Genomic DNA, 24,684 nt, shown 5'->3' with positions numbered 1-24,684 from the left:
GGGTATGTTCCAGAGGGGTCCCTCTCTACGAGTGGAAAAAGATGTTAAGGACTCCCAGGTGGTTCCCTTTTATTGGCCTGGTCTGGGGTGGGCTGGGGGGCAGGCATGGGATGTGACCAGGTGATTGATATACACGATGTTCAGGTGTTCTGTATTTTCCTGCAGTCCCTTCCCCTGATTGGTCTCCCAACATGTCCACCCTTAGGAACCATCCTCCTGGCCTGTATCTGCAACCTGAAGATTTGGTCCCTGCCTAACAAGTGCACACTTCAATGACTTTTGGCAACTGTATACAGCTTTGTGACCATGACAACCATCAAGATAAAGAACAGTTATATCACTCCAAAAATTCCCTCCAGCCCCTTGCTAGTTAGTCCCCTTTGTACACCCCTGTCCCTTGGCAATCTCTGACCTGCTTGCTGCCTTTGTAGTTTTTTCTCTTCTGAAATTTCATAGAAATAGAATCATTACAGAATGTGATCTTGTGGTCTGGTTTTTTTTTCCCACATAGCTAATACTTTTGAGGTTCCTCCCAGATAATGCCTGTATCAGTAGCTTGTTCCTTTTTATTGGTGAGTAGTGTTCCACTGTGTGCGTCTACTGCAGTTTGTGTATCCACTCTCCTGATGGACATTTTGATTATTTTTTTGGCTTTTATGAATAAAGCTGCCACAGGGCATTCATGTATATAAGTCTTGGTGTGAGCATATGTTTTAATTTGTCTTGAGTGATACCTAGGAGTGGGATTGCTGGATGGTAAATGGATGTTTAGATTTATAGGAAACTGAGGTAACACTGGTGGAATAAATGGTGCCATGGCATCTGCATCATTAACGACGTCCCCAGGTACAGCCAGGTGTCTGTGCTGGATGATTTGGACTTTGAGATTGTTTGGCTCTGAAGAGTTGCCTGCCTTCTGCCTTCCATCTGTGGAGTTTGGGGTTTTAGTTTCAAACCTCAGCCCCTGAGGAGACCCAGCATAGAGATTCTGAGGGGTTGACCCCACCTACCAGGAACCCAGGCCTTGCTTAGGACTGAGTCAGCCCACAGACACCCTCATTAGCTCAGCATTATGAAGGTTGATAATTATTATGATAAATATGCTCTTGCAACCTTGCCATCCTGCTTCCTGCATCTTCTGACTTTATATGAGCCTGAGATGTTCCTCTTGCCCTACTTGTGATAATGCAAGAAAGTATCCGTTCATTCATTTATTCATAACACACTTATTGAGTCTTTTTATGCTAGGCAATGTCTAGTTGAAACATTTGTGAAAAAAATAACATCTCTGCTTTCATGGTACTTTCAGAGAGGGGAAAGATGGCAACAAGTATAAACAAATAAGATAATCTAGGTAATACTATGTTCTATGAAAAAAATACAACAGAGTAATGGATAATGGAGCTTTAGACAGATAGGGAAAAGTCCAGTCTAAGGTGGAACATTGGAAGCAAGGAGTCAGCTATATGAATATCCAGAGCTATTCTGGAGCCGTTGGCCACATGAGGCTATTGAGGACTCAGAATGTGGCTAGTTTGTATTGAGATGTGCTGTACGTGTGAAACATTCCTGAATTCCAAGAAGTTACTGTAAAAAAAGCATAATGTATAATGTATCTCAATAACTTTTTCTGTTGGCTACATGTTGAGATGATACTCTTTTGGACATATTGGATTAAATAAAATTTATTAAAATGAAGTTCGTTTTTTTTTTCTTTTTTTTGAGATAGGGTCTCCCTCTCTCCCTAGGCTAGAGTGCAGCTCACTGCAACCTCCAACTCCTGGGCTCAAGCGATCCTCCTGCCTCAGCAGGGAAGTGCATGGTCTATTGATTCATGCGGCTGCTAAGGGGAGAATGGACTGTGGGTGGGCCAGATAGACGGTCAGTTGCACCTTCCCGTGGATGGAAGGTGGGGCGTTCTAGGAGGAAGAATCTTAGGTTCCCACACTCTCTGAGCCAGGGTCATATGTGGCTCTGCCTCCCGTGGGACTCAGTTTCCCCGCCTGTAAAATAGGCCACAGCATCCGCGAACCCTGGAGGAGCCCGCTGCCCTGCAGGAGCGGCCGTCGGCGCCAGGGGGCGCCTCCTCGATGACTCGGCGCTCGGCTGGCCAGGCGCTGGCGCGTCGCCCACTCGATTGGTCGGGTCCGGGCGGGCCTGAGCGCCGCTGGTCTGCGCCATTGAGGAGCGGCGGGGAGGAAGCGCCGCGCAGCGCCGGGCTAAGGCGGACGGCCCAGGGCACCGACAGGTAGGGGCCGAGCGGGGCCGCGCCGGGCGGCGGGCAGGAGCGGGGACCACAGGGTTGGCGCAGACCCGCGGTCGGCCGCTCGGGCTCCGCCTCAGACTTGGGGGCCAGGGCCCACCCTCGGGGAGCGCGGCGCTGGAAGCCCGGGGACCCCGGCGTCTGGCCCGCCTTCTGAGCCCCTCCGGGGAGCCCGGGGGCGTCCGCGCCCCCGAGGGCTCCGAGCCTGCGGCCCTCACGGGGACCCTCTGCGTCTGAGCCCCCGCGGGCATCCCAGGAACGGGGTCGGGGCTGGCTGAGCCACGGGGACCCTGGCGTCCATGTCCTGGGGAGGCTGAGCCCCTGCCAGACCCCGGCACCCTTTTCAGGGTCCCAGGAGCCTGTCGCCCTGGGATTGGGGGTTTGCGTCTGTACACCTGAGTCTCGGTCTCAATGCGGGACCCCAGCGTGCGAGCCTCCCACGTTACCCCCAAGAATGGGGCGCCAGTCAGTTCTCCAGGGTGTCTTAAGTGCCCCCTTTAGCCAGCTACCCGAGGTCACGCTATGGGGTGGAGACAGCAGGCCTAAAGCTTGTCTTTATCTCTTGGCCCCCAGGGTCGCGCCCTGCCCGAGACCCTCCTCCCAGGTGTGGGACCCTCGGGACATTCCCTCCAGGGAATTGAGCAAATGAGTGGTGGGGTCTCGGTTCCTTGGAGGTGGGGTTAGGGTTCTTAGAGCTGGGGGAGTGGCAGGAGGCCTGTGGGAGCCTCTCCTCTGGGCTCCCTTTCCTGTGGAGCCACCGGCCTGACACCCGCCGCCGGCCCCCAGTCTCGGAGCTCCCTGATGGCGGGGTGCATTCTGCCCGACCGCCTGGAGGAGGGACGCCCGGGTACAGTGGCCAGTCCCTCCTATTCCCGGGTCCGGCCGCTCCTCGGTAGGAGGGGCCTGGCTCAAGGTCATACCCGGCTGTCTGCCCGCTGGTGGGCTGAGCACGATCCCCCAGTGTCACTTGCCCCACCGGGTAGGGAGGCCAGGTGGTGGTTAGTGCCAGGCAGCTGTCTAGAAGCCCCGATGGACCAGAGTGTAAACACTGGGATTCTGACCAGTCTGGTGGCCCTTCCTGACACCGGATTCCTTAAGGGAATCCTTGAAGTGGCTTCAAGCCCGGTTTCAGTGCTTAGCAGAGCTAATGGATGCTTTCTGGTTTGGGTCTTAATTTACTGACCAGGGCCTTTTACAGTGCTAATCACTCATTTTTTTTTTTTTTTTTTAAGTCTGTGCTTTGCATTCTTTTACCTTCAGGGAAAGGAGGTAGAGCATGAACTTGTTTTCAAACTGACTGGTTGTCCCTCTTTATTTGGAGAACCTTGTAGTTGGCACCTCAGAGAATTGGCATTTAGGGCCAAAATTAGTGGCAATAACTCCAAAAATAATGAGTACTCTGACTTTGGCACCTTGCCTAAGTGTGTTTGGAGTTCACATAGTGAGACTAGACTAGTGAATTTCGCATTTTATTTTCACAGATTTACTTGTTTAAAGTTACAATAGAGAAATGTTTCTTTTGTTTAGACTGTTAAGCATTTTTTTATTTTAAAAAATTTGTTCTTGTAACCTCTTTAAACAAATGTACCCAATAATCCCTAGCAGATTCCTAGTTTTACTTAACTGTAAACTTATCTTTGGGCCTTAAAACATATCTTCCGGCCGGGCGCTGTGGCTCCCGCCTCTAATCCTAGCACTCTGGGAGGCTAAGGTGGGAGGATTGCTTGAGCTCAGGAGTTTGAAACCAGCCTGAGCAACAGGAAGACCCTGTCTCTGTACAAAATATAAAAACTAGCCTAGCAGTGTAGCATGCATCTGTCGTCTGAGCTACTTGGGGGGGCTGAAGAGGATCGCTTGATTGAGCCCAGGAGTTTGAGGTTGCAGTGAGCTATGATGATGCCACTGCACTCTATCCCGGGCAACACAGCGAGACCCTGTCTCAACAAAACAAAACATATCTTTGGAAAGAAATTAGGCAAGTATTTTACTAAATGTCATGTTTTTTCCTTTCTACTGTTGACAAATAAAAATAAATCTTGTCTGGAAGTGCAAGATACTGTTGACAAAAGTCAGTCTTTCCAGGAGATGGAATTAACTCTTAAAGAGACTTTGTGTTTTGGGTTGTGATTCAGTAGCAGCCTTTCAGTTGGGATAAGTGTGTCTTCTGGCACTAAGATGAAGCAGTAGAGGTGGGGAAAAGTATTTGGAAAGGATCCTGAAAGTAGGCTGGTTCCCAGTGGGACGCATGCCATAGCAAATCCGCTGTGCCCAGCATGTTGGCTGATGACCAGTGTGGGTGGATCAGAGCAAGATTTGGGGCCCACACTTCTCACTGGGCTCTGCTAGTTGAGCCATCTGAGAACCCATTTAAACTTTTGTGTCTCAATTTCCCTCTTGTTAACTTTTTTTTCCCCAAGTTTCTGCTTGAATCTTCTTAACTTTTTGTAATGTTAAAAGTAATGTTTTTTGTAATATGATAAAGATCAGTTATTAGAATGGGCAGTAGGTACTGAATCTAAATACTGTAGCTGGCACCAGAGGATTTCTAGAGTTTGTAATTATTGACTAAGGTGGTTCATTGTGTCAGCATCATGTGGTGCCCAGGTACCAGAAATGAAGTTCTAGGACATACAACAATAGTGATAAAATGCTGCCTTCTCCCTCCATTTATATTATTTTATGAATGATCCTCATGAATAAATTTGCAAAATTTAATTAGGGCAGCCTTAATTAGGATCATTGGAGACTGTGAATTTCATTCATATAATCTCTTAGGGCATTTTGGCCTTAACCTAGGGTAGGTTTTCTTAACATTGGCCCTGTTTACATTTGGATTGGCTGATCTTTGCTGTGGGGGCTGTCTTGTGCATTGTAGGATGTTTAGTAGCTTCCATGGTCTCTACTCACAGATGCCAATAGCAGCCCCTAAGTCTTGATAATCAAAGATGTCCCCAGACATTGTCAAATCATGCCCATATGAGAACCTCTGATCAGGACAAACTAATCCCAAGGTAAATCACTATAAGCAAGCAGTTTAATGTGCAGTTAAATTGAAAAGATACACAACTTTGAATTGTAAGTAATGAGTGACTATTCCTTGCAGCTGCATCAAAATGTAGATGTATTGGTTTGGCCCTTCAATTACTGATGGGGACATCTTATAGAGACTCTTACCCTGTCTTTTAAAAAATTTTTGCTTTGTATTTGTCCACCTTCAGGGAGGTAGAGTAGGAAATCAGCTTAGAAAATCATCCAATTTTTCTGTTGATTTCCATTTTTTTTCTTTCATAGATTCTTCTGTGACCATGAGAGAGACAAAAATGATCCATGACTTTTAAACACCTTTTTCTGAGGATATAGTCATGTTGGAAGGTCTGGTAGCCTGGGTTCTCAATACCTATCTGGGGAAGTATGTCAATAACCTGAACACTGACCAACTCTCAGTGGCACTTCTCAAAGGTGAGTACGTGTATTTCTCTTTGGTAAAGTATTGCTTTGCAGGTGGCATTTTCTGTTTTTTATATATTTTATGTTGTATTGAGAATCATAAAACCTAATGCCTAGATGGCTTTTTACTAAATATGTGAAAAAGGTAGTATGTTCTCCCATATGACCCTGATAATTATTACAGGGTAACTTAAGTATGTAGCTGTATTGCTGTAGATTTCAGGGAACTATTAAATATTAAAAACAAAACAATCTATACTACTGGTGCCTGTGCTTTGCCCTAGTTAATTTTTTAGCTTTATGGAGGCAGCCACGCTATAGTGACAGTGGCATTGACTTTGGTTTCAGATATCGTTTTGTCACTTACTAGCTATGTGAACAATAGCTAATATTGAAATTCTGAGCCTCAGAATTTTTTTAGAAAAAGAGGTAATGTACTTCCACAGGGTTGCTATAAGGATCACATGGTCTAACATTTAAATCTCCTAGTTTGCTGGCATATAATAAACACCCAATAGATGTTTTAAACTATATTACTGTGAGATCTTCAACAGAATTTCTGAGGCCTTTTCTTGCTTAGTAGTAAAGGACCGAAAGCTTAAGACATTTTAGCCTTTACAGGCCTATGCTTGGTAAATGCAATCCCTGATTTGGCATGGGGATTGGAAAACTGGACTTTCTCGTTTTCCATGTTTTAATTTAAATTCTCTTTAATATCTGTAGAGAAAGAAGGCAAACTTAGTCTTGGAAGCATGTAAAATCATAGACGTGGAAAGGAGAGCTCAAATACAGTGAAAACCTCACCTCTGGGGGTATGAGTTTCGGCAGGTAGACCAGGACAGTTTAGTAGAAAAAGCAATGATAATAGATGTTTGCATAGTCTTAAGAATAGGGTACCAGTGGTTCACCTGTTCCTTAAAATGTGTTGCTTTCCAAGTTTTTCTGACCAAACACTTGTGGCAGCAATAGGCTGTGGGAGCTGTCCCGGTCACTGTTCTCCACTCCCTTCCCTTCACTGGAGACAGAAGTGGGTTCTTTCCTATTCTTCTGCTTTTCCTCCTGTCCTTACAAGGCAGCAGCTAAGTGGAAAGTGAAAGTGGCCAGTCTGTCAGGGAAGAGGAAAAACAAAACCAAACCGTTATCTCTATGACTTTTTAAAAAAAGTTAAAAATTTTTTTTTTTTTTAGAATATGAAGAGGACAGTGCGAAGCGGGGTTCAGTTTCCTTTTTTTTTTTCCTTTTTGAGACAGAGTCTCACTCTGTCGCCTTGGGTATAGAGGGGCATCATTGTAGCTCACTGCAGCCTCACACTCCTGAGCTCAAGGGATCCTTCTGCCTCAGCCTCCCAAGTAGCTGGGACTACAGGCACGCGCCACCATGCCCGGCTAACTTTTCTGTTTTTAGTAAAGACAGGGTCTTGCTCTTGCTTAGGCTGGTCTTGAACTCTTGAGCCCAAGCCATCCTCCTGCCTCAGTCTCCCATAGTGATAGGATTATAGGTATGAGCCACCACACCTGGCCATTCTCTATGACTTTTAATGAACCTGTGGAATTTGAGGAATGTTTCTCTGCAGAATAGAAAAGTGCTTTTCTTTCATAACTGGTGTTAGTATGGTATCCCATACTTACGAATCCAAAGCACACTGCAGTGCTTGGCCAGAAAAATCGTGGGAGCATCGCACTGCCCTGAGAGAATGGCTTTGTAAAGAAGCTGATGCTGTTTGTTCATCTTGATGACACGGTTAACAGTGTTAGGGGGTGAAGGGTACTAGATAGGAAAGAGAGTGTTATTTCAGGCCATCTGCAGATGTTTACTGTCCTAGATGTGTTGGGAGATGCAAAGGAGACTGAAATATAGTGGTCAAGAGTATTGATTTTGTAGCCAGACTATAGGTTTACTCACTTTACTGGTAACTTGGGCAAATTACTGAATTTCTTTATGCTTCAGTCTCCCTATTTGTGAATTGGAGATAATGCTAACTATCTCATAACATTCTAAGGACTAAAATTCATGTGGGTTAAAGAGCTTAGAGCTGTTCTTGGCATATAGTGGGCTTTCAGTGTTATCATATCATCTGTCTTCACGATCATCAACATATGATTGGCTGGTAGGATGGACTTCAAGGGTAGATTGTGCACACATGCTATTATGAAAGTAAGAACATGCAAAGTAGCACACAAGTAGTTGAAGGACAGAGATAACAATTGTGTTAGAATTTCATGCATACAGTCATTCAGCAAACATTTATTGAGTGTGTGCTTTGGTCAAGACTCTGTGTTATGGAATGATACAAAAGGGAGGCAGTAGATTATAAGCTCAGGTATAGGGTTGAACCCTGGTTTCTCTACTTACAAGCTGTCTGTGACTGTGGCAGTTTACCAAAGCCTCTTCACCCACTTTCCCTCTCCCACTTACTGCCCAAGATCAGACAGATCTAGTATGAACTCTAGTGCTACCACTCACCCCTCTGATTTTTAAGCAAATTGCTTGTCCTCTAAGCCTCATTTTTCTCATTTGAAAAATTGAGAAATTAATAATATTTCATTGTTTTGTTGTGAGATGAAATGAGATAATGTATATGAAGTGCCTGGTACATAGTAAGACCTCACTAAATGATAGCTGCTGTTATTATTATTCCACCTCCACCGCTATAGTCCCTGCCCTTAGAGAGCTGCTAACCTGTGGGGGAGACACAGTATATAGTAATACAAGACAGTATACATTCAATTGTTATGCTGGAGATATAGGCATATGTAGTGGAGCACAGAACAGGAGAGCCATTCATTCTGTATGTAGGACTCTGGGAAAGCTATGGAGGTAGCTTTTGAGTGGATCTTAATAGGATTTCAATAGTTAGCACAGGGTGCTTCACCACATTCCAGGTAGAATGAAGCCTGTGAGCAGAGGCTGAAAACTGCAGGGCATATTTGGAATGGTTTGGGGCCAGAAGGTAGAGGCATCCAGTGCCATGTCAGGGAGTCTGAACTTTGGTCTGTGGGCATACCTGTCTATTTGCAGTCCCAAACTTCAATTCCCCTTCCTTTTTCTTTTTATAAGCTTTGAACCTCAGGTTCACCCTTTAAATAACCTGGAGCAGCGGGAAGAGAATTCTGTAGTCCTTAGAGATGACTGAAAACCCACCAACTTCTAAATTCACCCCAGTTTTAGTGAATAGATTTCTTGCTAACCTGAGATGAGTTTTTGGATGAGATATCCATGAATAAGCCTATACGTTGTCTGTCTGGAAATAAATGAACAGCAGTATCATTTATAAAGTACTCACCTACTTTGAGTGCTTTACTGCCAGGCTCCTTAGAGGGACCTTTCCCAGCAGGGCCAGTTGTGGGTGCGTATTTGAGTGGGTAGAGGATTAGGAAACCTTCAGTCCGGAATCACGGCTGTGTTGTTTTGCCTGATCCTTTGCTTTTTGCTTGCTGCAGTCCATTGTTTCTTTTTTTTTCTTCTTCTTTTTTTTTTTTTGAGACAGAGTCTCACTCTGTTGCCCGGGCTAGAGTGCTGTGGAGTCAGCCTAGCTCACAGCAACCTCAAACTCCTGGGCTTAAGCAATCCTACTGCCTCAGCCTCCCGAGTAGCTGGGACTACAGGCATGCGCCACCATGCCCGGCTAATTTTTTTCTATATATATTTTTAGCTGTCCAAATCATTTCTTTCTATTTTTAGTAGAGACGGGGTCTCGCGCTTGCTCAGGCTGGCCTGGAACTCCTGACCTCGAGCGATCCACCCGCCTCGGCCTCCCAGAGTGCTAGGATTAAAGGTGTGAGCCACTGTGCCTGGCCTTGTCCGTTGTTTCTTCTCATTCTTTCCTCTATTTCCTCATCTTTCTAGACCTTCTCCTTTACTCTCTGTACTTCAGCTTCTGTAACTTTTCATGGTGCGAGTTGCCTATAATTCCTTCCACTTCCCCAAGGCTGTACAGCAGCTAAGCAAACCCAGGGCCCACCTGCCTTTGTGACAAATTTGGGTATTGAAAGATAAGGCAGTTCCAGGTGCAATTGATGCCCTTCAGAAGAAGAAACTATATACTTGCCCCCTTTAAGTCAATCTCAACTAAGGAAAATGTTTCATGATTTTTTCCCCATGATTATTTTCTCCCCAAATGTGGGAATGGGGAGTTGTCTGGGGTTGTCTTTTCCTTTCAGTTAGTTATAAGGTATGTTGGGGCCCCACGTGGACAAATGTTCCTGCAAAAATAAAAAAAATAAGCTAACTGCATTTGCTCAGAATCTGCCAAGTTACTAGATTTGAATTCTTTAGAAGCTAATAATCCACAAATCCTGAACAGTTGTTTAAAGGAAAAATAATCGAGTTTCTTGCATTATTTTGTCTTTGGAATAAAAGGCTTGCCTGCCTTTCTTAACCAGTTAATGGTTGTTGTCTGTACTCCCTGTTCTTGAAAATGTATATCTCAGACAGATTTAAATGGTTCAGAAATTGTCTTGTGTTGTGCAAACAGTTTTGTAAAATGATGGCTCTCTCCCCAGCAATTTGGGGATGGGAACCTGACCTTTTCTTTCATGTTCTCAGTGGCTAGCACAGTGCCTACTACAGAATAGGGCTCAGTATATATGTGTGAATGAATGGCTCGCATAGCCAGGAGAGTGAGAGATCTAGCTGCCCTCTTGTCTATGCACTTTTGGGTTTAAGTTATCATAAAAGCTGAGTCTGAAAAGGACTTTCAGTGGTGGTCCATTTCATTGCTTTGCTTTCTGACCACTTATTGCACCTGTGAGTAGAGGTACAAAGTAGAACATGCAGAGATGGTCTCTCCTGAAGAAAGAGTATAAATCCTTTTAATGACCAGTTTTATTAACTAAACCATGGACTTTAGAATGTAGTGTGCACTACACTCATTTTTTGGTGTGTAGAGGGGTGAGGGTGGGAGGGGCTTGTTAAAAATTATAGATTCCTGTGTATCATTCCCCAAGATTCTGATCTAGTAGGAGTAGAGGTGGGGCTCAGGAGCCTGCATTTCATCCTAGGTAAGTCAGATGTTGATGTCTCTCTGGTGAATATTAGCGAAAGCTAGGGGTTTGCACACTGGCCAGCTTGCCAGATTTAGTCTGCAGACTAAGAACGGCTTTTACATTTTTTTTTTTAATTTTTTTAATTTTTTATTATTTTTTTTGAGGCAGAGTCCTGCTCTGTCATCCTGGCTAGAGTGCCGTGGCATCAGCCTGGCTCACAACAACCTCAAACTCCCAGGCTCAAGCAATCCTCCTGCCTTAGCCTCCCAAGTAGCTGGGACTATAGGCATGCACTACCATGCCCAGCTAATTTTTTCTCTATATATTTTTAGTTGTCCAGCTAATTTCTTTCTATTTTTTAGTAGAGATGGGGTCTCGCTCTTGCTCAGACTGGTTTCGAACTCCTGACCTCGAGCAATCCTCCCGCCTCGGCCTCCCAGAGTGCTAGGATTACAGGCATGAGGCACCGCACCTGGCCAGCTTTTACATTTTTAAAGTCTTGTGAAAAAAAAAAACAAAAAATAGGACAATATGCAACAGACATCATCATATAGGCCTAAAATATCTACTATCTGGCTTGTTACAAAAACAAGTCAGATCCTTGCCTAAACTCTTCATGCTTCAGCTGTCATTTATATGTTAGAATGGGTGGTCAGGAAATTAGTGTAGATAACACAAATGGGCTGATGGTAGCACTACTTTGACCTTTTATAGGTCTATTCTAGATACAGAACTTTCCCTTTAACCTTCAATGCTTTACACACAGTAGGCGCCCACTGTATTTGTTGGATGGATGTTTCATGATGTTGTTTTTATTTGTAGGTGCTGTTGAATTAGAAAACTTGCCATTAAAGAAGGATGCTTTGAAAGAACTGGAATTACCATTTGAAGTCAAAGCTGGTATGTAGAATTAAAGGAAAGGTAGAAAGTTTTGAGTCTTTGTTTGGAACATGAAACTGAGAGCCCTGGAGTTTTATCTATTTGACCAGGAAGAGGAAGGATAAGAAGTGTTAGTTTTTTTTTTATTTTTTATTTTTTATTTTTTTGAGACAGAGTCTCAGTCTGTTGCCCGGGATAGAGTGCCGTGGCGTCAGCCTAGCTCACAGCAACCTCAGACTCCTGAGCTCAAGCAATCCTCCTGACTCAGCCTCCTGAGTAGCTGGGACTACAGGCATGCACCACCATGCCTGGCTAATTTTTTCTGTGTATATTTTTAGATGTCCATATAATTTCCTTCTATTTTAAATAGAGACGGGGTCTCGCTCTTGCTCAGGCTGGTCTCAAACTCCTGAGCTCAAACGATCCACCCGCCCCAGCCTCCCAGAGTGCTAGGATTACAGGCGTGAGCCACTGGGCCCGGCCAGAAGTGTTAGTTTTTTGATCAGTCTTAAAGTATGGTCCCTGGGCCACTCGTATCAGGATGATCTTGGGGTGCTGGTGAGGAGGTCAGGTGGCCCCCAGACTTACTGAATCAGAATCTCTGAGGGAGTGTTATTGAACCTGCATTTTTAATAAGTACCCCAGGTGATTCTTATGTTTATTAAAGTGTGAGAACCTCTATTCTAAATACAGGGCATTCTTATTGTAAGATAATTCATTACAGATATTACAGAGAGACAGCATACTCTGTTGAATAAGAGGTGGGCTCTGAAATAGTATGCTTGGATTTATATTCTATTTCTGCCATTTTCTGGCTGTATGACCTTAGGCAAGTTATTATACCTAACCACTCTGTGTGTGCTTCCTTATCTTTAAGATGAGATAGTAATAGTATCTATGTCATAGGATTGTTGAGACGAATACATGAATTAATACATTAAAATTACTCTGAACAGGCCAGGCGCAGTGGCTAACGCCTGTAATCCTAGCATTCTGGGAGGCTGAGGCAGGAGGATTGCTGGAGCTCAGGAGTTAGAGACCAGCCTGCGAAAGAGCGAGACCTGGTCCCTACAAAAAATAGAAAACTTAGTTGGGCATGGTGGTATACACCTGTAATCCTAGCTACCTGGGAGGCTGAGGCAGGAGGACCCTTCGAGCCCAGGAGTTTGAGGTTGCAGTAAGCTATGATGACACTACTGTACTCTACCTGGTGCAACAGAGCAAGACTCTATCTCAAAAAAAAAAATTAGAACAGAACCGTGCCTGGCACACTCAATAGATGTTAGCAGTTACAGGACTTCTCCAGGTACTAGGTTGGGTAAGGAAATAAGAATTGTTGCCAAATAAAAATAGTCACTAATGAATGACCCTTATAAAATTATTCCCTATTCAGATACCTCTCATCATTCAACAATAGCTTGTTGATGTCAGTCTTCCCTTTATTTTGGGTGCTTATATTACATTAAAATGCAAGTACAATGCAAATTGATTGCTACGTGAAATAGAATGGAAATCTTGCAAAAGACTGAGGCTTTCTTAAAGTCAATTCAAGTGATGGGTGAACTGCCAAAATCACAAGGAAAGACATTGACAAATTATAGAGTTTGAAAGAAACCCTGAAGAATCATGACATTGTGGATACTTCCAAGACAGTATTATTTTGATATCAAAGGATTTAGAAGCTCTTGGGAAAAATTGATGAAGTTTTCTAGTATTTTTGCAAAAATGACCCTTTTTTTTGCCTTTTGCATTTGCAAAAATGACCCTATTTTCTGCAAAAAGTAAAGTATAAGAGAGATTATATTTTGCTTGTCATAGAGCTATCAGAATGATATACATCCTTAATTAATAACATGTGAAGTGCAACTGTGCACTAATTATAATTAAAATTATTTGTGAAAATTGGCATATGGTTTTACATTTATTTTATTTTATTTTATTTTTTTGAGGCAAAGAATGATTAGAATTTTTATTATGAATCATGTAAATAAGAAATATGCAAAAGATTTTTTTTTTTTATTTCAGCTTATTATGGGGGTACAAAAGTTCAGGTTATATGTATTGCCCATGTCCCCCCCATCCCCCCGAGTCTGAGCTTCAAGCGTGTCCATTCCCCAGACAGTGCACATCGTACTCATCATGTAGGTATACACCCATCCCCTCCTCCTACCCTACATAAATTTTATTAAATATAAACTTATTTTCATTTTTTTAGATAAAATCCAAATTTTTTCATTATTGTGAAATTTCTTAATTTGTTATTATTAATAGATTACATAGTGGATCATTTGGTGTTGTCATTAAAAATATCATTGTTGATGATATTCCTTTATCTTAAATATAACAGATTGATCCCACTTAAATTCTAGATCTTAGTGGGTAATGATTATACCTTGATAACATGTGCCCTGTTTCATAGGTAGAATATTAGTTGAGCTTGTAGATCTTTTAGCAACCCATTAGGACAGTTCATATGTTCTTATGCTTATGTGTTATTCCTGGAATGGTGACTTGCCTCTTATAAATTGAATTTTAAGAAAGAATGGGCCGGGCGCGGTGGCTCATGCCTGTAATCCTAGAACTCTGGGAGGCCGAGGCAGGAGGATCGCTCAAGGTCAGGAGTTCAAGACCAGCCTGAGCAAGAGCAAGAGCAAGACCCTGTCTCTACTAAAAAATAGAAAGAAATTATCTGGACAACTATAGAAAAAATTAGCCGGGCATGGTGGCGCATGCCTGGGGTCCCAGTGACTCGGGAGGCTGAGGCAGTAGAATGGCTTGAACCTGGGAGTTTGAGGTTGCTGTGAGCTAGGCTGATGCCACGGCTCTCTAGGCAGGGCAAAAGAGCCAGACTGTCTCCAAAAAAAGAAAAAAAAAAAAGAAAGCATGTATTCTAGGAGGCTTGGCTAGAAATGGAAGAACTCAGGAAATGAGTGTTACCATTTGTGTTACTCCATTTTGCACTGCTATAAAGGAATATCTGAGGGTGAGTAATTTATAAAGAAAAGAGGTTTGTTTGGCTTATGGTTCTGCAGACTATACTAGAATCATGGCAGCAGCATCTGCTTTTGGTGAGGGTTTCAGGGAGCTTCCAATCAAGGTGGAAGGTGAAGGAGGAGGAGGCCTGTCACATGATGAGAGAGAGAGAGAGAGAGAGAGAGAGAGAGAGAGAGAGAGAGAGAGAGAGAGAAGGTGGTGCCAGGCTTTTTTAAACAGCCATCTCTTGAGCCAAGAGAGTGAGAACTCATTGATTATCACATGGAGGGCTGCAAGCCATTTATGAGAGATCTGCCCCCATGATCCAAACACCTCCCACCAGGCCTCACCTCCAACACTGGGGATCAAATTTCCACATGCCATTTGGGGGGACCAAACACCCAAACCATATCACCATTTTACCAAGCCATGCTTTCTCATCAGCCCAGGTTCTCAGGAAGAATCAGAATTCTTTATTGAGAGAGTGCCAATGCAGTGTTTCCTGTGTTTCAGTTTGTGATGGTTGTGATCAAGACTGGATAAATTATAGGTCTGCTGACTCCCAATGAGTACTTATCAACGAGCCAATTAATAATTAACAAGAAATGAATTTTGTGTCCATGGGTTTGTGGAGGTCCTATGAGAAGAAAGACACCTCAAGGAAGTTTAAGACGTAGTCCAGCTGGGAAAGAGACAGTTTCTGGAGGAGAGATGTTGCATTTGATATGATAAAGCCTCACTGAACTTTTTCTAGCTTCTAATTAACTATGCCTTGTTATTAGACATCTCAGCCTACTAGCACTTGTTTCACATTTGCAAGAGCCTGCCGCCTGTTTTTTAAAATTAAAAAATAAATGGTAAAAGTAATACAGGCTCCTTAAACAAAACTAGAAACATACAGAAAAATGGAAAGAATTAAAAATGTATACAGACTTTTAACAAGATTTTCCTTCTTTTTCCAGGCTTCATTGGGAAAGTAACCCTTCAAATTCCCTTTTATCGCCCCCATGTGGACCCTTGGGTGATCTCCATATCCAGCCTTCACTTAATTGGAGCCCCAGAAAAAATACAGGATTTCAACGATGAAAAGGAGAAGCTTTTGGAAAGAGAACGCAAGAAAGTGCTACTGCAAGCCCTGGAGGAGAAATGGAAGGCAAGGCAGAGATCCTGTTAGCCGTAAAAGCAGTCGCGGTGACAGGAGAGTCTAACACTGGCTCTTTCCTTTGTAGAGTGAACGCCAGCAGAAAGGGGAATCCTATTGGTACTCAGTTACTGCCTCCGTCGTTACGAGAATTGTGGAGAATATTGAAGTAAGTCCTGCTGACTTTTATAAAGTATTAATGTGAAAGGAATTTGTCAGGCTTAAATGTGTTTCACTTCTTAGTTACTTGTTTCTTGTGGGTTTAACTGACGCAGGGTGTATAAGGGGCTGGCTGCCCAGGTGTGCTCTTTTGTAGCTTTTGCCAAAGGGAAAACCTGAAAAGCAAGTCCTGTGCTGTGTGGCAGAGGCAGGTATTTCTTGCTTCAGTGTGTGTGAGTAGTAGGAGTTTTTGTTTCTCTTCCATTTCACTTACTGCACTTCTTTTTGAATGTTGGAATCCCACTTGCTGAAGGATTTATCTCCCGAGAAGCAAGGTTACCCAAGCCTTGATGGCTGTATGGTTTCAAAGCAATTCACTTACCTTCTCTAGCCTCGATTTTCTTCTTCTGTAAAATGGGAGAGGTTGGTTACATGTTGTCTAGTTGATTACATAGTGAATTGTGAACAGCCCTCTAGGGTACTTAACCTCTCACTGATATATATGGTGGCGATTGGATGAATTACAGTGCTGGGGCTGTTGGTCATGTTTTCTATTTTAATTACAGTTTTGTTTTGTCCTCAAAAACTGGATCAGGGTCCACACTAAATTTTGTGAATGTCAAAAGGTAGTCCATATTTATTACCTCTAGGGTTTTCTTGCAATGCTAAGGTGACATAGGCCAAATGTGTACAAGGTATGCCATGTCCCCCAAAAATGCAGTCTGAGGCTGCTGGCTTCATAACTTTGACAGAAAGATTGGTACATTGCGGTGACTGCTTTCAGTTTTTTTTTCTGTAGAGATGGGAGTCTTGCTATGTTGCCCAGGCTGGTCTCAAACACCTGGCCTCAAGCGATCCTCCTGCCCCAGCCTCCCAAAGTACTGGGATCACAGGTGTGAGGCACCACACCTGACCAAGGTGACTGCTTTAAATTCTGTTTCAGGCAGTTACTATTTTTTAGCTATCCTTGATTTTTTAAAAATTTGTCATTGTTTTTTAGTTTTATTAACAAGTTTATTGAGAGGTAGTTCATATATCAGAAAGTTCACCCTTTTAAATTGTATAATTTAGTGGTTTGTAGTATATTTACAAAGTTGTGGATTGATCACCACTATATAATTCCAGAGCATTTTCATCATCCCCAAAAGAAACTCATATCCAGGGTGGGTGCGGTGGCTTATGCTTATGATCCCAGCACTTTGGGAGGCCAAGCCGGGAGGATAGCTTGAAGCTAGGAGTTTGAGACCAGCCTGGGCAAAATAGCAAGATCCTGTCTCTACAAAAAATAAAAAATTAGTTGGGCATGCTGGTGTGTACCTGTGTTCCTAGCTACTCTGGCATCTGAGGCAGGAGGATTGCTTGAGCCCAGGAGTTTGAGGTTGCAGTGGGCTATGATGGCATTACTGCCTGGATGACACAGTTCGACTCTTTCTCTTTAAAAAAAAAAGAGGAAAAAAAAAGAAACCCATATCCAATTAGTGTTCACTGCCAATTCCCCTCCCTCCATTCCCTGGCAACTACTAATCTACTTTCTGGATTTGCTTAATCTGGACATTTCATGTAAATGGAATCATATAGTACGTGGCCTGTCTGCTTTCACTTAGTGTAATGTTTTCAAGGGGCATCCATGTAGTAGCATGTATCAGTACTTCATTTGTTTTTATGACTGAGTAATATATTCCATTGTACGGGTTGTCAAAGATAAAGCCTGACATTAAAGAAGTGAAAACAGATTTATTCAGTAACTACTGACAGTAGGGGAAGAAGCTGAGCTCCACTCTGCCTTTAAAAGTGAACGTGAGGGTGTAGGGAGAACGAATGGGGACTCAAATGAAAAATTGCAAAGTGTTAGAGTGAATGTAATTAGGCCAGCTGTGTCTGCTAGCTGGCAGTGATCAAAGTTAGGATTCTGTCCTTCACAGAGACTGGGAGGCAGAGGCCCTCCCCTTCTTGATAATTACATTTCAAAGGAATGGCTTTCAGGTCCTTGAGTTGTGCAGTTTCTCCACATCCTCATCAACATTTGTTATTGTCTGTCTTCTGATCCTAGCCATACTAGTGGGTGTGAAGTGATAATCCCTTTGTGGTTTTGGTTTGCGTTTTCTTGGAAGACGAGAGCTTTATTTCTCACAAAGTTTTCAGACTGCAGTGGCCATTCCCACAGGCTGGGAAACAGGGCTTCCAGCCACAGCCATGCTTTAAGGGAGGGACAAAGGGAACGCGATGTTACACTGAGCAGGGTGGCTAAATACATACATATTTATAGGAGGAGTCATGAATAGTTAAGAGAACTTTGCTCCTGTGCAATGGGACTTTTTGTCCTTTTATAGGGTCCGTGTTTAAAAATGGCCACCCTCTGTATCAAAAAGGTGAAACAAGGTGAAACAAAAACACTCTCTGTGCATGTTGTGTATGTAGACAGTTAAAGCCACTTCATGGTTGGTGGTCTTTTATCAGGAAAGAATGATGGTCTGGCCTTTGTAAATAAAGCCTGATGGCCATTAGCAAGGGAGGGGTAAAATGATACATGTCATGGCTGGGAACTGAGGTGGTTTTACTCCTGGGCTCAAGCAATCCTTCTGCCTCAGCCTCCCAAGTAGCTAGGACTACAGGCATGCGCTACCATGCCCGACTAATTTTTTCTATATACATTTTTAGTTGTCCAGCTAATTTCTTTCTATTTTTAGTAGAGACGGGGTCTTGCTCTTGCTCAGGCTGGTCACAAACTCCTGACCTCGAGTGATCCTCCTGCCTCGGCCTCCCAGAGTGCTAGGATTAGAGGCGTGAGCCACCGCGCCCGGCCAGGGAACTGAGTTTTAAGGTTTCTCAGGTCCCCTTGGCGGAGACGGGTCAGTTCAGTCAGCAGGAAGATTAGCATTTTATTTTTAGTTCACAATGTAAATGGTGGTAGATTGTAGGAGCTACATTTCTCAAGAGGAAGCTAGAATGATCATTGTGGTTAATGGATTGAACATCAATATAAACGCATGCTTAGCTTAATATAGATGCAGATAGTTATACAGAAATGGTTGTAGATACATGTGGCTGGTTAGATATGGGACACGGGTCAGTATAAACACATACAGAGTCATATGTCACTTAATGATAAGGATGTATTCTGAGAAATGCATCGTTAGGTGATTCATCATTGGGTAGCTTAAACAACAGAAATCTTCCAGCCTGAGCAAGAGCAAGACCCTGTCTCTACTAATAATAGAAAGAAATTAGCCAAACAACTAAAAATAGAAAAAATTAGCTGGGCATGGTGGCGCATGCCTGTAGTCCCAGCTACTTGGGAGGTTGAGGCAGGAGGATCACTTGAGCCCAGGAGTTTGAGGTTGCTGTGAGCTAGGCTGACGCCACGGCACTCTAGCCCAGGCAAGAGAGTGAGACTCTGTCTCAAAAATAAATAAATAAAACCCCAGAAAGTTTTCTCACAGTTTTGGAGGCTGAAAGTCTGCAATCAGGGTGCCAGCATGGTCAGGTTCTAGTGTGGGCACTCGTCCTAGCTTCTGGATGGCTGCCTTCTTCCTATATGGGATAGAGGGTAGATAGAGAGAGAGACGTTTGCATTTCCTTAATAGCTAATGATGTTGAGCATCTTTTCATATGTTTATTGGCCATTTGTGTATCTTTTTTGGAGAAATGTCCATTCAAATCCTTTGCCTGTTTTAAAAATCAGCTTTTTTGTCTTTTTATTTATTGTTGGGTTATAAGAGCTCTTTATATATTCTGGATACTAGTCCCTTATCAGATATATGATTTGCAAATACTTTCTCCCATCCTGTACGTTGTCTTTTCACTTTCTGTAATTATTTTTTAACTCGTTGAAGCAGAGTTCCTTTTCTGTAGTGCACTTACAGGGGCAAGGGGAAATACATATATACATACATACATACATACAAGGTTGTATGCTTTGCTGGTGTTCCTGGGTCCGGATGCTGGGACATAGAGGCAAGATTAAGATATCAGCAAAACAGGAGGAACAGTTATTTGGATATAATTGTATTATTCTCTTTAATTACTTTTTTAAGGTATCTTCTGAAATGAAGCTGTGCAGCTCTACTTTTGAGATAACACTAATCACAGATGTCATTCGTGTGCAGTTTGTGATTATAACTCTCTCGAGAACTTAGAGAATACTGGATATGTGTGTGATGTGTTTGTATAAAATGCCTGCTATGGTTTACTTCAGTGGCTCGAGGTCAGTTTGACTCCTACTTAGAGTATCTCACCTACAGAAGTTGTCTACATGTTTTCTTCTTTTTTCTTTGCAGTTAAACATTCAAGATGTTCATTTACGCTTTGAAGATGGTATCACCAATCCTTCCCATCCTTTTGCGTTTGGCATCTGCATTAAGAATGTGTCCATGCAAAATGCTGTGAATGAGCCTGTGAGTATGAAATATTATCATACTACAAACCAGGAAGAAAGCAGTGTTCCGAGGGAATGTGGGGGTCTGCCTTTTGTCATTTTGTGCCATGTAAATGAGATCTCACTTGTTTCCACTAGTTCTGTGGTAGGTATGCGTGTCTCTTGTCTGTATGCAACATACCTAATTTGCTGAAATAGAGGAATAGTTAATTCTCTCCGACCTTTGGTTATATCACCTTTATTTTACACGGGAGGAAACTGAGGTGCAGAAGGGATTTCATCCTTGATTTTCTTATGCTATGTGCACTCCCTGGGTAAACTCATTCTGTTTCATAGTTTCAGCTGTCACCAGGATATCTGTGCTGATGGCTTTCACATCTTGAACTCCATTCTCTACGTCTCTTTGACCTTCATATTCACATTTTATTTTAAACTACTTACAGGACACCTCTCTAGTAGTCTAGGCTTATCCAATGAGACACTCTACTTCTCTACAGTCTTCACACAACACTTTTGACACAAGCAATTCTCCATCAGACACCAACTGTGGGTCCTATAGTTTAACTCAACTCTGACACCAACTGGAGTTGAAGCAGGCCCACAGGTTAAGGACTCAGTCCCACAAGACTGCCCCCCATTTCAGATGCCAGTGGCAAGTCTCAGGTTGTGACTTGTGCTTCTGACTGACTGGCTATAAGCTGACCTTCCCACAATGCAAGTTAGGATGCTTCACAGAACTGAGGGAAGTTCTTTACTTGGATTTACTGGTTTATCATAAAGGATATTGTGAAGGGTACAGGCAAACATCAACACAAAGAGAAGCGTCCACTCTCCAGTGTTTTGCAACTTGGAAGCTTATCAAATCTCATTGTTCAAAAGGTTTTATACAGTTTACTATCCATCCCACCACCCAGAGGTTGGTGGGTGGGTTTGAAAGTCCCAACCTTCTAATCACTTGATCTTTCAGGTGTCCAGCCCCATCCTGAGGCTATCTAGGGGCCTCGTCCTGTCTCTGCATTAGCATAAACTCAGATGTGGTCATAAAGGGCTCATTATGAATTACAAGAGGCACTCAGGAACTTTCAAGAGTTTTAGGAGCTCTGTACCAGGAAACAGGGGCAAAGACCAATATATTTCATATTATACCACAGCTCTTCATAACCAAAATGATCCCATTGTATTTCATCTGCCCATTGTGCTGCCCTAAATCAACTTTTTTCCTTTATTCCCAAACATGTTATTAAAACAAATACCATCTAATAGCTTTTGAGCCCTTTTGTGTACCAGGCACTGTTCTTAGCACTTGACATGATCTAATTCATTTAATTCTCCTTAATTTTCACCACCACTGTTATCCTAGTATTAACAGCTGAGGACACTAAGTTGCAAGAGATGAAGTGAGAAGTAGAGCCAGGTCTTGAATCCAGGTGGACCAGCTCCAGATCTGGGGTTGGCTAACTTTGGCCTGTGGCCAGATCTGGCTCTGCTGCCTGTTTGTGTAAATAAAGGTTTATTGGATCGTGTCATTAGTATTGTCTAAGGCTGCTTTTGTACTCCAGTGGCAAAGTTGATTGCTGTAGTTACAAAAGAGCCTGTTTGGCCTACAACGCCTGTACTGTCTACTGACTGGCCCGTAGCAGAAAAAAGTGTGTCATCCCTGCTCCACAGCGCGTCTTCTTACCCACCACGCTAGTCTCTAGAAGCCTTGTGCTCATCCTTGCACTTCTCCTGCTTCAGCCTCCATATCCACTTGGTCACAAGGCCCTGCTCATTTTTCCTGCAAAATGTCTCAAAGGTGTTTCTTCCTCTCTATCCTTATGTGACTGTCATCCTTCAGGATCCTGTCGACTTTTGCCTGGGCTAATCAAATATCCTGTTCTGTGACCTCCTGGATCTTTTGATTCATTCTCTACCAATGCTTCCCAGTCTTTTTTTTGTTCTGAGACAGTGTCTTGCTGTATTGCCCAGGCTGGAATGCAGTGGTGTGATCCTAGCTCACTGCAGCCCCGAACTCCTGGACTCAAGCAGTCCTCCTTCCATTGCCTCCCAAAGTGCTGGGACTACAGGCGTGGACCCTCCAGCCTGGCCTGCTTCCCAATCTTTTCAACGTCATGGCACACGTAGAAAAAAGTGCTGTATTTGTGCAATACACTGAGACAAATGGCTGTGGCTACTTGGGACTGGAAGTGGCTAATTTAGAGCAACGAAATCTTTCTAAAATATAACTTGATCCCGTAAACTTGCTCATGCCTGACACAGTCATAATTCATTTTTTCTGGCATGATGTGCTTTACACCGTTGCCAAACTTCTCTTTCTAAAACTTATACCTGATGGTGATACCTGCCTATATCAAAACCTGTGGTGGCTCCATGTCACTTGAAGTATGAAGTCCAAATGGACTAGTATGGCATAAACTTCCTTTCTTAGTGTATTTGTTTTCTAGGGCTGCCAAAACACATTGCCACAAACTGAATGGCCTAAAAATAGCAGAATATCTTCTCTAGTCTAGAGGCTAGAAGTCTGAAATCAAGAGGTTGGCAGGATTGGTTCCTTCTGTACTCTTTGAGGGCAAAACTGTCTTCTCTCTTCGTCTAGTGGTTGCTGGCAGTCATTGGTGTTTCCTGGCGTATAGATACATCACTCCAATCTCTGCCTTTATGTTCACATGGTCTTCTCCCCTATGTCTTTTTTTCTTACAAGGACACTGCTCATTGGATGTGGGCCTACACCAATCCAGTATGACCTCATTTTAACTTTACTTCTAAAGAGACTTTGTTATCAAATAAGGTCACATTCATAGCTTCTGGGTCGATAAGAATTTTTTGGGAGGGGAGGACACTATTCAACCCAGTGTACTTAGTAACATTCTAAGCTACTTTTCTCAACTCTTAACTAACTCCCTACTCCAAATATGTATTCATAAATGTGAGTCAGTACTGCCCCCCACCCACATATAGTGTTCTAGTTACACAGATGTATTCACTGTCCCTGAAGATACCAGGCCTTTTATATAGTTGGGCCCTGTATTCAAGGATTCCACATCCACAGATTCAACCAACAATGGATTGAACAGTATTCTTCCAAACCCCCCAAACAATAAAAAAAAAAATAATACACTATAAAAAATAATAGAAATTAAAAAAAATTCAGCATAATAACTATTTACATAGCATTTATATTGTTTTAGGGATTATAGATAATCTAGAGATGATTTAAAGTGTGTGGGAGGATGTGCGTAGGTTATATCCAAATATTATGCCCTTTTATATCAGGGACTTGAGCATCCTTGGATTTTGGTATTTGCAAGGTCCTGGAACCAACCCCTTGTTGGTTGGTTCCAACTGAGGGATGTGACTGGTTGGCCCAGTCCTTTGCTCTTGCCTGACTATGTGCCTAAAACTTTTGACATTTATCTGCACAGTGACATTTCCTTTTTTATTTGCTTATAGCATATTGTTCCTCTGCTTCCCTCTGTGTAATTAAAATTATGTGTTTGCGTGTTTGTATCTCCAGTTAGCTAGATTTTGAACTCTATAAAAGCAAAACCATATTTTAATTCAGTTTCATATCCCCAGCACCTTGCAAAGTGCCTGATGCATGCTTCTTCCCAAATGGTTTATTGAATGAATGAGTACATTCATGAGTAAAAATAGTCATTGTATTTTCTTCCCTTTCCTACCTCAGGTACAGAAACTAATGCGGAAAAAGCAATTAGATGTGGCAGAGTTTAGCATCTATTGGGATGTTGATTGCACTTTATTGGGGGATTTGCCTCAGGTGGAGTTACAGGTATGATTCTGTCAGAGGGCGTTATTGCAAGACACCGCTGAAGGAAAATGGTGTGGGATCACTGCCATGTGGGTTTTTGTCCCCTGTATCTCTGATGCCCATTCCTATCCCCCTCTTCTCCATGGGCATCCACTCTCAAGTGTGTTTGCTTGAGGTAGTTGCTATGTATATAACTTTGAACAATATACAGTGTTTCATGTATGTTTTAAATTTATATTAAAGTATAGATTTCTTTTTTTCACTTAAATCTACGTTTTTAAGATGTTACTCTTTCTACTTCAGATTCATTGCTTATGACTATTGCATAGTATTCTATTGTATGTATGTCATATAGTATAATTATTCATTCTCTCAGCCACCATGTACTAGGTATCTAGATTTTAAATGAGCAAAGCACCAGATCTGATTCTTAAAGTGGAGCTTTCTTACCATATTTATGTTAAAACTTCACCTTTAGTGGCATTCCTTTAAGAAATAGCTAGAAATTCATAAATCATTGAAGATAAAGTATTACTGTTCGTGAAGGATAAAAAAAAATCTCTGTTTAATCTTTTTGTAAGAAATTTTAGGTGGTTTAAGTGAAATGGGGGAAAATGACTCATTTTTCCCCCCACCCAGAGTTATCTTTGGCTTACTTGCTGTTGTACAGGATGGGTTTTTGTTTTGCTAATT

At 42.6% G+C, this 24,684-nt stretch overlaps 1 protein-coding gene across 6 annotated transcripts in view; it reads left to right on the top strand.

Moving 5' to 3' along the window:
• The first annotated feature begins 2,166 nt into the window (after positions 1-2,166).
• The window catches only part of VPS13D (vacuolar protein sorting 13 homolog D), a 248,099-nt gene continuing 225,581 nt past the window's right edge, over positions 2,167-24,684 (top strand). For 5 of the 6 annotated variants that reach the window (XR_006733919.1, XM_045546092.1, XM_045546091.1 and 2 more), the window contains exons 1-7: positions 2,181-2,248; positions 5,555-5,722; positions 11,518-11,595; positions 15,510-15,700; positions 15,777-15,857; positions 20,125-20,241; positions 23,908-24,012. Coding sequence is in view for 5 of the 6 variants with exons in the window: in XM_045546092.1 (XP_045402048.1) it covers positions 5,626-5,722; positions 11,518-11,595; positions 15,510-15,700; positions 15,777-15,857; positions 20,125-20,241; positions 23,908-24,012 (669 nt within the window). In the remaining variant the exon portion in view is untranslated. Of the gene's footprint in view, positions 2,249-5,554; positions 5,723-11,517; positions 11,596-15,509; positions 15,701-15,776; positions 15,858-20,124; positions 20,242-23,907; positions 24,013-24,684 lie in introns of all 6 variants that reach the window. The other variant, XM_045546090.1, reaches the window with a different exon arrangement.

This window comes from Lemur catta, chromosome 3 (assembly GCF_020740605.2).
Source record: "Lemur catta isolate mLemCat1 chromosome 3, mLemCat1.pri, whole genome shotgun sequence".
Taxonomy (NCBI): Eukaryota; Metazoa; Chordata; class Mammalia; order Primates; family Lemuridae; genus Lemur; species Lemur catta.
Note: the sequence above shows the minus strand (reverse complement) of the source record. Positions and strands in the feature narration are given on the sequence as shown.